General features: G+C 46.1%; 1 protein-coding gene across 3 annotated transcripts in view; it reads right to left on the minus strand.

The window, feature by feature from the left end:
• The window catches only part of lgr4 (leucine-rich repeat containing G protein-coupled receptor 4), a 139,709-nt gene that overhangs the window by 63,654 nt on the left and 62,182 nt on the right, over positions 1 to 13,873 (minus strand). For all 3 annotated transcript variants that reach the window (XM_072466646.1, XM_072466647.1, XM_072466645.1), the window contains exons 3-4: positions 11,345 to 11,416; positions 2,027 to 2,098 (exon numbers count right to left, since the gene is read on the minus strand). In XM_072466646.1, the coding sequence (XP_072322747.1) occupies positions 2,027 to 2,098; positions 11,345 to 11,416 (144 nt within the window). The remainder of the gene's footprint in view (positions 1 to 2,026; positions 2,099 to 11,344; positions 11,417 to 13,873) is intronic.

Genomic DNA, 13,873 nt, shown 5'->3' on the forward strand with positions numbered 1-13,873 from the left:
ACTCCCCATTAAAGAGAAATAATGATTATATGTAGCTTAAAGGGCACCACTAGCCCAGGGTTAAGAGTACAATAGTCGGAAAGGTAAAAGGGACATGGATAGGACAGCAGCAGAGAAGTACTCAGAAGTGCAAGCTGGAGCAGGGATAGAATGGTTGTAAAGCTAGAGTTGAAACTCGGATGCAGAGGGGCTTGGTTTTCTATCACCAGCAATGGGAATCACCACAAACAAGGCTTGAAACAGACCTATTACAATCCCTATAGAGACTGATAACTTTAAAAAAAGAATTACAAAGTTTCAGAGATTTGCTAAAATGATCACATGACAAGGTTGTTTTAAGACTTTTACGGTAACACACAAACTAAAGCAACCTCTCTGGTTATACTTTATTATGACCCTGGTACAGTCCAAAGTGATTCTAAGCTCTTTTTCCAGCCAGTTAACTCCATATCTCCGAACTCACTACCATGGTGTAGCCCTCTTACAAATTGTGTGGATTACCTTGGATGTCTCTCTAACCAAAGTTAGGCAAATCTTCCAGCTTTGGTTAAACCTTCAGACCTTCAATCAGAGTGCGAGCTCCCATCTGCATTTTGTGTTGTGAACCAGGGACTTGCTATCTTTATCTCACTCTCTTTCTCTCTCTCAGATTCTTGCAGATTGACTCTGTCCACGTGTTTGCGTGGTATTGCTTTTAGGAAAACTGTAACCGATCTTACAGTGGACTCTTCCCCTCTCAAAGCCCATCGCCTTGGCAACGTGAATCATATCAGCCTTGTGTCCAAGAAATACTAATTCACTGTCCTCCAGAATCCCAGGACGTCCAATTTCATTTTATCTTGTAATTAAATGAACAGTTTAATGTAGAACGGTTTACACAACCTGATGTTCCTAAAACTCCCCTGGGACTTAGATACTAACAGTCTACATGCTGTCAGCACAGCTGCTCTGGTCATTGTTTACAGGTGTGAAAACCCTTTACCTTTTTCCTAGTAATAGTAAAACAATCTGCTCTCCACCCCTTTAACCTTTAACAAGCAAACCATCAGGCTTGCTGTCAGCAGAACTGAAAACAGGTCACATGACCCCACCCTTAATTCCTCTATTTTACCCGAAATTAAAGGCACAGTCCCAGAACACAATCTTATAAAACCTCACATTTGCAACACAGGCTAGAATCATTGCACACGAATGATCAGTATTTTGCTTTTGTATTGGATTAAATGGGTGTCACGTTGAGAAGGGCTGTCCACCAAGGGGCTAGCTCTCAGTCCACTTTTGTTCTCGGGGTACACAGGTAACTAGGAACAGGATCTTAAAATTTCCGGACATCAAAGTTCAGCAAACATTAAAGACTTTAGGATGACATATGACAGATACAATTTGATGTGCAGGTAGGTTTGGGAGGGAAAGGAGGAATGGGATAAGACAACAAGTTACTAAAACATGTGGCAGTATAGAGATATCTGGCAGTTCAAATACCTAATGCCCTAAAAGAGTGTTCAAATATATAAACTACGAAAAAGGCTAGCAATTTTTAGGTTTTACAAATTGGGGCAAAAACTACAAGTGTAATAAGAAGTAATGAAGAATTTGTATGAATACATGCTAACAACATTATCTGGCTTCCTTACAGGTAGCCCACAAGTCATGAGATATACTTAGTACAACTTAGCTAGTACCTCCCAAATGTACGAGGCTAGCAGCATTATAGCGTGCAAGTGTGTAGGTTATTTTCTGTGAATAACAGTCTGCACTCCACGTGGTACTTATTCATGAATTTTAATAAATAAAATTGTAAGAATGAAGTCTACAAAAATAAGCAAAAGCAGCAGATTGGAAATAAATTAATAAAAAAAAACAAAATGGACAGGACCTACCTGTCAAGATGAAAGACAATCTATTACAGAAGCTACCAAACAATAGATTTCTTTGAACACCATGAAAGAATGATTCTGGAATAATTTCAAGAGTGCTCCAGTAGGTGAGAAAAATAGCTAAAATGGTGCTGCAAAGTAATACTTACAGTGACTGTAGCGTCGACAGTCCTTTTAGGGCTTCACTTGGCACTGTTTTCAACTGGTTGTTCTGAAGCATTCTGGAAAAGGAAAATGATAAACAACTCAATTTTTCAACACAACGTGCAGAGATTTCTATGCACGCAAATAAAACCACAAAACATCTTGAAACAAAACCGTTCTTTACTGACATTTATCAACATTTACTCTGGAATTATACACTGATTGCTTTCAGCTATTTCTACTGCAGAAAACTATTAATCTGGCTCAAAGTTGGCAACACAATACTCTAATACACAATGCAGTGAAAATTGATGAAGGACGTCGAAGACCGAGATTGCCAGAAAATCACATATGGAACCATAGAACTCCAACAGTACAGAAGGAGCCCATTTGGGCCATTGAGTCTGCACCTACCCTCTGAAAGATGTGTAAAATAATTTCTCATCTCGCCTTTCTCTCGTCTATTACCTTAAATCATGTCCTCTGGTCATTGACCCTGCTGTCTCAAAAACAAATTGTTCACTGCATCAGAATACCGGTTTCTAAGCATCTCTGCTATATTACCGCCTTGGCCTCTCTAACTTTCTCTAGTCTCTACACGTTAGTAAAGTCCCACATCCCTGGTAGAACTCTAGCAAATCTCATCTCTTCTGCACTTGACATCCTTCCTAAAGTGCGGTGCCCAGAACTAAATACAATACTCTAGATGGGGCCAAACTAGTGATTGATGAAAGTTTAGCCTAACTTCCTTATATTCACACTTTCTGCTCTATTAAGAAGATCAAGGATCCTATGAACTTACGAACAAGGAGCAGTAGAGACCATTCAACCCCTCAAGCCTGCTCTACCAATTAATATCAAGGCTGATATGATAATACCCTCAAATCTGCACTCCGCCTAGTCCCGATAACCTTTCACCCCCTCGCTTACCAAGAATCTATTCACCTCTGTCTCAAAAATATTCAAAGTTCACAACCTTTTCAGGAAGACTCAAATCTCAGTGAAAAAAATGTCATCTCATCTCCATATTAAATGGGCAACTCTTATTTTTAAACTACGACCCCATGTTCTAGATTCTCCCACAGGCACCCCAACAATAACCTGCAGGATCCTATGTTTTAATCAAGTTGCCTCTTATTCTTCTACACTCCAGCGGATATAAGCCAAGCCTGTCCAACCTTTCCTCACAAAGCAACCCACCCAGTCTGGTAAACCTTCACTGAACTGCTTTTTAATGCATTTACATTTTTCCTTAAATAAGGTGACCAATACCATACACAGTACTCCAAATGTGGTCTCACTAGTGCCCTGTATGACTGACGCATAGCCTCCCTACTTTTGTATTCAATTCCCCTCACAATAAATAACATTCTATTAACTTTCCTAATTACTTGCTGTATCTGTATACTAGCCTTTTGTGATTAATGCACTAAGACACCCAGATCACACTGCACCTTCCAGAGCTCTGTAACTTCTCACCATTTCCATTACAGACTACTTCTTTATTTTTCCTACCAAATGGACAATTTCACATTTTCCTACATTTACTCCTTTTGCTAGATCTTTGCTCATTCATTTAACCTATCTCCATCTTTGCGCAGCCTCCCATGTCCTATTCACAACTTACCATCCTATCTATCTTGGTGTTATCAGCAAACTTGGCAACTATTCCTTCAACCAATCATTTCTAATGCCTGTAATATGTGAAATAATGCTAACCACTGTGCTACTGTGCCGTCCACTGGCTCATCTAGCACCTCAAGAACCTCAGCACTGCCCAAAGCATTTCACAGCCCATACTGGTCAGCAGAAGGCAGGTTTGATGAAAGAGTGTGGAGGGTCATCCACAGGAGGGCTCCAGGATCACTGAACAGAACAAAAATATCTGGAGCAAAAACAAAAAATTAATGTATAGTACATTTCTTAAAATCCTTGATCCTCTCAACGTTTTCTACATGTCCACATAAATTCAGTAATACTGCATAAAGAAATAGAAGTATTTAAAAACTGATGTAGAGAAGCCCTAAATAAATTTAATGCCAAAAAAAAGAGAGCTTGGAAACAAACTTTCCTCGGACTGATTGTGAAAGTTTTAAAAAACGATGAAAATGTGAAATGGCTCAAAAATCAGAATTGTTTAATTGTTTTAACTTGACACTACTTTATATAAACGTGAAAAGGTTAAAAACAAACAAAATCAAACTGATAGAGAAAAACCTAATTCTCATCTGGCATCTTTCTTTCTCCAAATAATCTAATATATTGCACAATCGAAAAGCTAATTATGACACACATCTGTCATTTAAGAATTCTTATTGAGATATGATAGTGAATCAGTACAAAGATTCAATGCCATTATGGTTGTGCTCCCAAAGAATAAAAATGACCAAAATCAATTTAAAATTAAGCTGACCACAATCAATTTAAAATTAAGTTAATCACAGCTATTCGTCATTCTCCTTTCCCAAAGTATGCAGGGGCACCAGTTCCATAAGTCCCGACAGCTCTCTGGCTCTCATCCAAGCGTCTACTCTTCCCACGGAACCCCAGACACCAAGTGTTGGCAGTTTATCCGACCACAGTAGGTATTGTAGCCAAGCCCAAATCTGCCCTGGCCCATCATCCACACTTGCCTTCAAGCAGGTAACAATCAATGCCCTTTAAAAATTATTTTCAAAAAGCTTGTGTTGATGCAGTACTGATCACAGTATTTAATATTTATTTCTGCGAAACAATATACACCAAGCAATCAGAATCCAAAAACATTCTGGCTAACAGTAAAAAACCAGCTCTTTGACTTTTCAACAGACAATCCATTATACTGTTAACAATATTATCTTTCTTTGTTGGCCCTACTGAAATTGCAATGCATTACAACTCTGACATACAATCACTTTCCCAATGATTAATCAGTACAAGAGTAAAACTCCAAAAATAAGAAGAAAATGCAATATATCTAAATTACAAGTTTGTTAAGAAAACTTTTTTTCCACACAAAAGTCACAATATCCCCTTGACCTACATAGCCTGCAGCTCCCTTGGAGCAGAGCCGGGAAGAAAACAAACACATTAATGCCGCAGTACATTTCAATGTGTCTGAGGAAGGGATCACTCAAAACGGAAATCTGGTTCTTCCTAAAAGAGCCAGCCACAAAGGTTACACCAAAAACTCATCTATTCCTTATTCTACACACCAAAGGGAAATTACTTAAATATGTCTAAAGCTTAATCGGCAGGTTAACAGTTCATAGAATTTACAGTGCAGAAGGAGGCCATTCAGCCCATCGAGTCTGCACCGGCTCTTGGAAAGAGCACCCCACCCAAGGTCAACACCTCCACCCTATCTCCATAACCCAGCAACCCCACCCAACACTAAGGGCAATTTTGGACACTATGGGCAATTTATCATGGCCAATCCACCTAACCCGCACATCTTTGGACTGTGGGAGGAAACCGGAGCACCCGGAGGAAACCCACGCACACACGGGGAGGATGTGCAGACTCCGCACAGACAGTGACCCAAGCCAGAATCGAACCTGGGACCCTGGAGCTGTGAAGCAATTGTGCTATCCACAAGGCCACCGTGCTGCCCCACAATTAACAGTTGTGTTAACGTGCCATTTTTAAAAAAAACTAAAGCACTGCCCTCTATGAGCAAGGGTTTGAAACCAAGAACTGTCCAAATGTCCAAAGATATGCAGGTTGGGTGGATTGGCCAGGCTAAATTCCAGGTTTAGTGTCCAATAAATTAGCTTGGGTTACGGGGATTGGGGTGGAGGTGGGGCTTAAGTACGGTGCCCTTTACAAGGGATGGTGCAGACTCGATGGGCCGAATAGCCTCCTTCTGTACCGTAAAATCTGAGACTATGCTGATTCAGATCAAGCAAACCAACCCCCAAATTTACCAAAAATGTCAGTCACTATATTTAATTTTGCAAAAACACAGCTTGTTGAAGCCACTGTCAGTATACAGCAAGGATTGTGTTATGACCTGGGTTTGTTATATGAACATCCATTTGAAATTTTTAGTTTAACTGTATTCCTCTCATAGATACCTCACCATTTACTAAATCAGCACACTGATGTCAAAACTCCAAACAATTGGGACTATTCCAACAAGATCTATCCAATAAGCTTCATATTAACATGCATTTATTTCTAAATCATAATGTAGAAAACTGATTGAAGAAAATAGGTTCAATTATAAAGATGTCAAAGCTATTTCAGCAATGTCTTCAGTTTAAAGCATTTTTGACCAAAAATAAATGAAGTTGCATAATAAATTATCAAATATATCATTCAAATTTCTTTTCGTATTTCCAATGACAGAAAAACACACAATTGCTTCTTATTTTGAGACTTTGTTTGAAATTAGAGTACATCTACTCAACATGGCAAGGCAAAGTTTCCCTTTGACTTTTTCTGTCATTTTCAGAACCTCTTCATCAAACCATGTACATTAACATTAGTACAATTTAAAATTGTAAGACAATGGAACAGGTAGATAGAAGCACTCTTTCCAACATTTGGGCCCAGATTGAGGGGCTACAACTATAGGGCGCAACTTTCCCCCCCAGGTTGCACCCAGTACCGATCTCGATGCGCTGGGAACATAGCGGGGGAGGCTCAAATCGGAATTTGCGCCAGACGCAAACCCTCGCGTAAATCACCCAGCCCGTCGCACAATCTGAATCACGCCCTCGCTGGGCATGTCCCAGATAATCACATTTAAGTGAGCTATTAGGCCTATGTGAGCCCACATTCGCCGGCGCCTGGAAGTCACTGGCTGCACTGACGATGCCTCACCGGGCGGCGATTAGTACTGGTCTCCACAAGCGGAGACCAGATGTGATGGCCACTCCAGGGGTCTCGGAGGATATTAGAGCTCCTCGAGTGGTCAGGGACAGGCGGCGCCAACCTGGCACCCCTCCAGGCGGCGCCAACCTGGCACCCCTCCAGGCGGCGCCAACCTGGCACCCCTCCAGGCGGCGCCAACCTGGCACCCCTCCAGGCGGCGCCAACCTGGCACCCCTCCAGGCGGCGCCAACCTGGCACCCCTCCAGGCGGCGCCAACCTGGCACCCCTCCAGGCGGCGCCAACCTGGCACCCCTCCAGGCGGCGCCAACCTGGCACCCCTCCAGGCGGCGCCAACCTGGCACCCCTCCAGGCGGCGCCAACCTGGCACCCCTCCAGGCGGCGCCAACCTGGCACCCCTCCAGGCGGCGCCAACCTGGCACCCCTCCAGGCGGCGCCAACCTGGCACCCCTCCAGGCGGCGCCAACCTGGCACCCCTCCAGGCGGCGCCAACCTGGCACCCCTCCAGGCGGCGCCAACCTGGCACCCCTCCAGGCGGCGCCAACCTGGCACCCCTCCAGGCGGCGCCAACCTGGCACCCCTCCAGGCGGCGCCAACCTGGCACCCCTCCAGGCGGCGCCAACCTGGCACCCCTCCAGGCGGCGCCAACCTGGCACCCCTCCAGGCGGCGCCAACCTGGCACCCCTCCAGGCGGCGCCAACCTGGCACCCCTCCAGGCGGCGCCAACCTGGCACCCCTCCAGGCGGCGCCAACCTGGCACCCCTCCAGGCGGCGCCAACCTGGCACCCCTCCAGGCGGCGCCAACCTGGCACCCCTCCAGGCGGCGCCAACCTGGCACCCCTCCAGGCGGCGCCAACCTGGCACCCCTCCAGGCGGCGCCAACCTGGCACCCCTCCAGGCGGCGCCAACCTGGCACCCCTCCAGGCGGCGCCAACCTGGCACCCCTCCAGGCGGCGCCAACCTGGCACCCCTCCAGGCGGCGCCAACCTGGCACCCCTCCAGGCGGCGCCAACCTGGCACCCCTCCAGGCGGCGCCAACCTGGCACCCCTCCAGGCGGCGCCAACCTGGCACCCCTCCAGGCGGCGCCAACCTGGCACCCCTCCAGGCGGCGCCAACCTGGCACCCCTCCAGGCGGCGCCAACCTGGCACCCCTCCAGGCGGCGCCAACCTGGCACCCCTCCAGGCGGCGCCAACCTGGCACCCCTCCAGGCGGCGCCAACCTGGCACCCCTCCAGGCGGCGCCAACCTGGCACCCCTCCAGGCGGCGCCAACCTGGCACCCCTCCAGGCGGCGCCAACCTGGCACCCCTCCAGGCGGCGCCAACCTGGCACCCCTCCAGGCGGCGCCAACCTGGCACCCCTCCAGGCGGCGCCAACCTGGCACCCCTCCAGGCGGCGCCAACCTGGCACCCCTCCAGGCGGCGCCAACCTGGCACCCCTCCAGGCGGCGCCAACCTGGCACCCCTCCAGGCGGCGCCAACCTGGCACCCCTCCAGGCGGCGCCAACCTGGCACCCCTCCAGGCGGCGCCAACCTGGCACCCCTCCAGGCGGCGCCAACCTGGCACCCCTCCAGGCGGCGCCAACCTGGCACCCCTCCAGGCGGCGCCAACCTGGCACCCCTCCAGGCGGCGCCAACCTGGCACCCCTCCAGGCGGCGCCAACCTGGCACCCCTCCAGGCGGCGCCAACCTGGCACCCCTCCAGGCGGCGCCAACCTGGCACCCCTCCAGGCGGCGCCAACCTGGCACCCCTCCAGGCGGCGCCAACCTGGCACCCCTCCAGGCGGCGCCAACCTGGCACCCCTCCAGGCGGCGCCAACCTGGCACCCCTCCAGGCGGCGCCAACCTGGCACCCCTCCAGGCGGCGCCAACCTGGCACCCCTCCAGGCGGCGCCAACCTGGCACCCCTCCAGGCGGCGCCAACCTGGCACCCCTCCAGGCGGCGCCAACCTGGCACCCCTCCAGGCGGCGCCAACCTGGCACCCCTCCAGGCGGCGCCAACCTGGCACCCCTCCAGGCGGCGCCAACCTGGCACCCCTCCAGGCGGCGCCAACCTGGCACCCCTCCAGGCGGCGCCAACCTGGCACCCCTCCAGGCGGCGCCAACCTGGCACCCCTCCAGGCGGCGCCAACCTGGCACCCCTCCAGGCGGCGCCAACCTGGCACCCCTCCAGGCGGCGCCAACCTGGCACCCCTCCAGGCGGCGCCAACCTGGCACCCCTCCAGGCGGCGCCAACCTGGCACCCCTCCAGGCGGCGCCAACCTGGCACCCCTCCAGGCGGCGCCAACCTGGCACCCCTCCAGGCGGCGCCAACCTGGCACCCCTCCAGGCGGCGCCAACCTGCAAGCCACCCAAGGCGGTGCCAACCTGCCAGCCACCCAAGGCGGCGGGGTCCTGAATAGCAGGGTGTACTCACTTGGGGGGAGGGGGAGGGGGGGGGAGGGGGAGAAGAATTCCCATGACTGCGGCGGGTGTCATTGTCTTAGGGTATGGGGGACCTTCAAGCTCACTTGGAGCTCCCTTTCAAAATGTCATCCCGATTTCCGAGGAGCTGGTCTCACCTACGAGTTCAGCTCCCCACCACTGAAACAATTTCGAATTATGGGCTAAACCATGGATAAGCTCCCCGAGGCCAAATAAACGACCCAAGTGTGGGTGAATCCAGGTTTCGATCTCATCCAAAAAGCCGGCGCAGAACACCACCAAACTCGCCCAAAATTACACTTACAAATTCTTTGGGAGAATTACACCCATAGATACAAGATTAAGAGACAAAACATTTAGAAGAGAGCAAGGGGAATTTTTTTAAAACTCAGATTTGTGAAGCTGTGAATGCACTTTCAGGGCTAGTGGCTGAGGCAGAAACTATGACATTTAAAATTAGATTGGATAGGTAGATGTAGAAAATGATGACAGAGATATGAGAACAGGGCAGATATATACAGTTTAGAATGGCAAATGCTGATGCACCTATGTTATTAATTCATCTACTTCTGTGTAACGTGCTCTAAACTGCATTAAAACTTTACAGAGGATTTTCAGAGATTATGCCATTATGTTTGAATTGTGAGCAAGGAAAAATACAACAGGCTAAAGAAAATAGGTTACCACATCTGCAGACGCAAGTATAATCTTGCTGGGCAGTCAGCCGAACACACCTTAAGCATTTGCGCAAACAAATGAACATTTTTATCACACGGGTGAAACAGGTTGTCACAAGCTTGCACCATGTACTCTTTCCTGTCTATTGGTAACATAATTGGACACAGCTACAGGCAAAATGCATCAAACATTGATGGATCTGAAAATTGACCCTAGTGATTGCTGAAGTACAGAAAATAAAGATAATTTGTATTCTGGCTGAAATAGACATGTTCGGCCTCTTTCCATGCATGCTACAAATCTAAATTTAACATTTGTCATGTCTCCTACCCCAACTCCTAAAAAAAAAATTCTTTATTGGTACATATTTACACTACTTGAAAGCTACGTGATTTTGGTACACAAACTTCCCATGGGATTAGAAAACATTTCAAGATGCTTAAATTCAATAAGAAAAGCAATTTTCAAAGCAACGTCACTTTCAAACTACGAATACTGGAAAAGGGACTAACATTATCGAATCTTGGGCTCAGGTGACTTTCATAATCAAATTAACCCCTCAAATGGTTTAGAGAATTAGAATTCACTTTGAGCAATGCCACACAATCATAACACAATTGCAGGTAGAGTGGCAAAGAATATTTATGTGTCAACGTATGGCAGGTCAAAATGATATGATGCCGATTTATAAATCTTGATGAGCTTTCCACCTCAGTCAGCATGCATTAGGAAAACTCTGCTAATTAGACTGGTTTAGGAGGCAAGCCAATCCAAATTGCATTGTTTGCAGCTTTTAGCTGCCAAAGTGCAATATACAGTAGAGGTTTGGGAACAGGTTACTTGTTCAAGGGATTGGAATGTGGATCAAACTCATACACTCAAGTGGAAAAGCATGATCTAATTATAAAGAATATGAACATTAATAATGAACCATAGTACTGTACGCCACTACACCCTCAATACCACTGATCTATAAAATGAAATTTAATTGAGGACCACTTAGCATTTTAAAACCAACATTGTACTCAAGTAATTTCTGGCACAAGTCCTGCCTCATTTTGGACAGCAGGGTTGACTATATTCATATATATATATATATAATATATATATATATTGAGCAAACATAGCACCATAGGAGCAGGAGTAGGCCATTTAGCCCATCGAGCCTGCTCAGTCATCCAGTCAGTACGATCACGGTTGATCATTCATTTCCCCAAACTATCTCCATCTTTCTTTATGTCATTGGTATTTTGGAATCTGTCAATCTTTGCTTTAAATAGAATGAATACGGAGCTTTCATAGCCCTCTGGGGTAGAGAATGGCCTTCTCCTGCTCCTAATTTGGATGTATGTAATGTATGTATATTTTGAAATATTCCGGAGCTGGAAAGAATGGATTAATACTTACAAAACTTTCAGTTGGTACAGACCAGACAAAGCTTCCGGGTGAATGTAAGACAGGTCATTGCCAGCCAACCGTCTGTAAAAGAAAAACAATGGTCATGTGCCAAAGTTCAGAGACAAAATAATTCCCATCAAAGCAAGAATAGGCATCCATTAACCCGAGATTAACATACAATCAAGTTTGAGAACACTTTGTGTGTAATTTAGTGTTTAACAGCCCAGGTGATATGTAGTATTTGATATCCTACAATTGTGACAACTCTAAAAATCTGAAAAAATGCAAAGAATTTAATTGTTAAAATTGTGACCGTCTCAGAACCTCACTCCCATCATTGGACAGTCTTGAATGATCCTGTAATACACCTACTTTGAGTAGTTTGTGATAGTAGCAGCATGTTAAAGATAAAGATAGTAGTTAACAATATAACACCAGGCAAAGAACAGAAATTACAGGTTGTTGAACAAATATGGTCTTACAGCTCTGGGCCACATAAGGATTAATTTTAAATACAAATTGGCTTGGAGTATTTTGACCATATGTATTCAGTTGGCAAATTCGGCTCAATGTCAAGAGTCAAGCGAATTTTCGCAGGAAATCGTAAAAACTGTGGCATGTATACTGGAATCCACAGAAGATACTACGATCCTCACCTACTCCCAGTTACCTAATGCGGCCACTTCTCCCAACAAACTGCAACAGATTGCAGTAAAAGTTTCCAATCTTGCAATACTTTCCTCAAATCAGGATTTCCTGCCTACAGCATGCAACATAGTTTGATCTCCCTAAGCAGGAGCATCGGCAATGGTTGGATGTATGAATGGACAAGGGAATAGGTGGAAAGGTGTGCCAATATGAACTAGAGACAAGTATCACCACAAACAGGAGGTGGGGCAGAAGGTGAAAAAGGGTAAAGGTGACAGCATGAACAAGTAGGCAGGGCAGTTGGTAGGTGGGGGCATTGGGAGATGAATTGATAAATTTGCAGATGAAAGTTCAAGCGGGGTGGGGGGGGGGGGGGGTGATTCAGAGGAACTTGAAGCAGCAGGTGGAGATGAATGTTGCACGAAAAACATTAAAACAAATTTTCAGATTTTGCAAGCGTGTGCCAATATATCTTCAAAAGCCCATCATTTTTCTGCAGGGAAGGAAAGCCAAGCCTCTTAAGTTTTTATCATAGATTTTTTTTTAAACTGTCCTTGGTCTTAGCCAACTTTAATCGTGTTTGAGCTTGAAACCAGTGATGTGTTGGGTAGCAGCATACGTTTAATTTTATGCAGATAGTCTTCTCTTTTAGAAGAGAAAATAATTCCAAAATCTAGTAATCATTAGGGTAAGTAAAGCTTTTAACAGATGTATTTAACTATTTTAAAGTTCTCAGCCAAATAAATCACAAATTATACCACGGCAGGATGCACTAAAGCAATCTACTCAAACTGATCTCAAAACAAGGATCATGGGGCAATAATATCCTTCTAGTGTGTTTCAGAACTATTGACAGCATGTTGGGTCAGTTCAGAAGGCCATACCACCAGTAGACGCATCATGTTTAAACAATGGAAATGGTTGTAGCAAACAATTTTTGGCCATTCCAGGTGGAGGTACCAGTATGTGCAGGACTGTCTTTGCTTGCTTCAGAAATTAAAAGGTGATGGGTTAGCAGCATCTCAATTGTCTTAAAAGTGGTGTTGCCAGGCAACACAGGAAATTTTAATTTTTGTGCCAAGCAAAATCCAGAACTATTTATCGATGCTATAAATAAATTGCCTTATGTGCACTTTGTTGGCAGTTATATTGTATGTTGTACAATGGCTGTGGTAGATTGACCCAAATTCACACAAATACATTTACCCAACCCAGACATTTATCAGTTTGCACAATGATTTATTAATATATCATTAGTTAAGTTCTAAAGGTACATACAAGCAGTGCTGTGCAACATAAAAATGTTTTAAAATTACATGGATGACAAATGACAGTCACATCAATTGCTCAGGGGAGAAGTCACATCAATTGCTCAGGGGAGAACATGTCCATGAATCCAATTGCTTTTATTTTACTGCATAATACCAAACTATTGAAATCATAGAATTTACAGTGCAGGAGGCCATTCGGCCCATCGAGTCTGCACCGGTTCTTGGAAGGAGCACCCTACCCAAGGTCAACACCTCCACCCTATCCCCATAACCCAGTAACCCAACACTAAGGGCAATTTTGGACACTAAGGGCAATTTATCATGTCCAATCCACCTAACCTGCACATCTTTGGACTGTGGGAGGAAACCGGAGCACCCGGAGGAAACCCACGCACACACGGGGAGGACGTGCAGACTCCGCACAGACAGTGACCCAAGCCGGAATCAAACCTGGGACCCTGGAGCTCTGAAGCAATTGTGCTATCCACAATGCTACCATGCTGCCCTATAAACTGGGAGCAAACGTTAAATGTCTATATCCATTTCTCCTAATGCTGTAGTTCTCTAACCACACTCTGCATTATCTAGCAGGAGGTTCAAACAGCACCGGGAACTGAAA

Source organism: Scyliorhinus torazame, chromosome 10, assembly GCF_047496885.1.
Source record: "Scyliorhinus torazame isolate Kashiwa2021f chromosome 10, sScyTor2.1, whole genome shotgun sequence".
Lineage (NCBI taxonomy): Eukaryota > Metazoa > Chordata > Chondrichthyes > Carcharhiniformes > Scyliorhinidae > Scyliorhinus > Scyliorhinus torazame.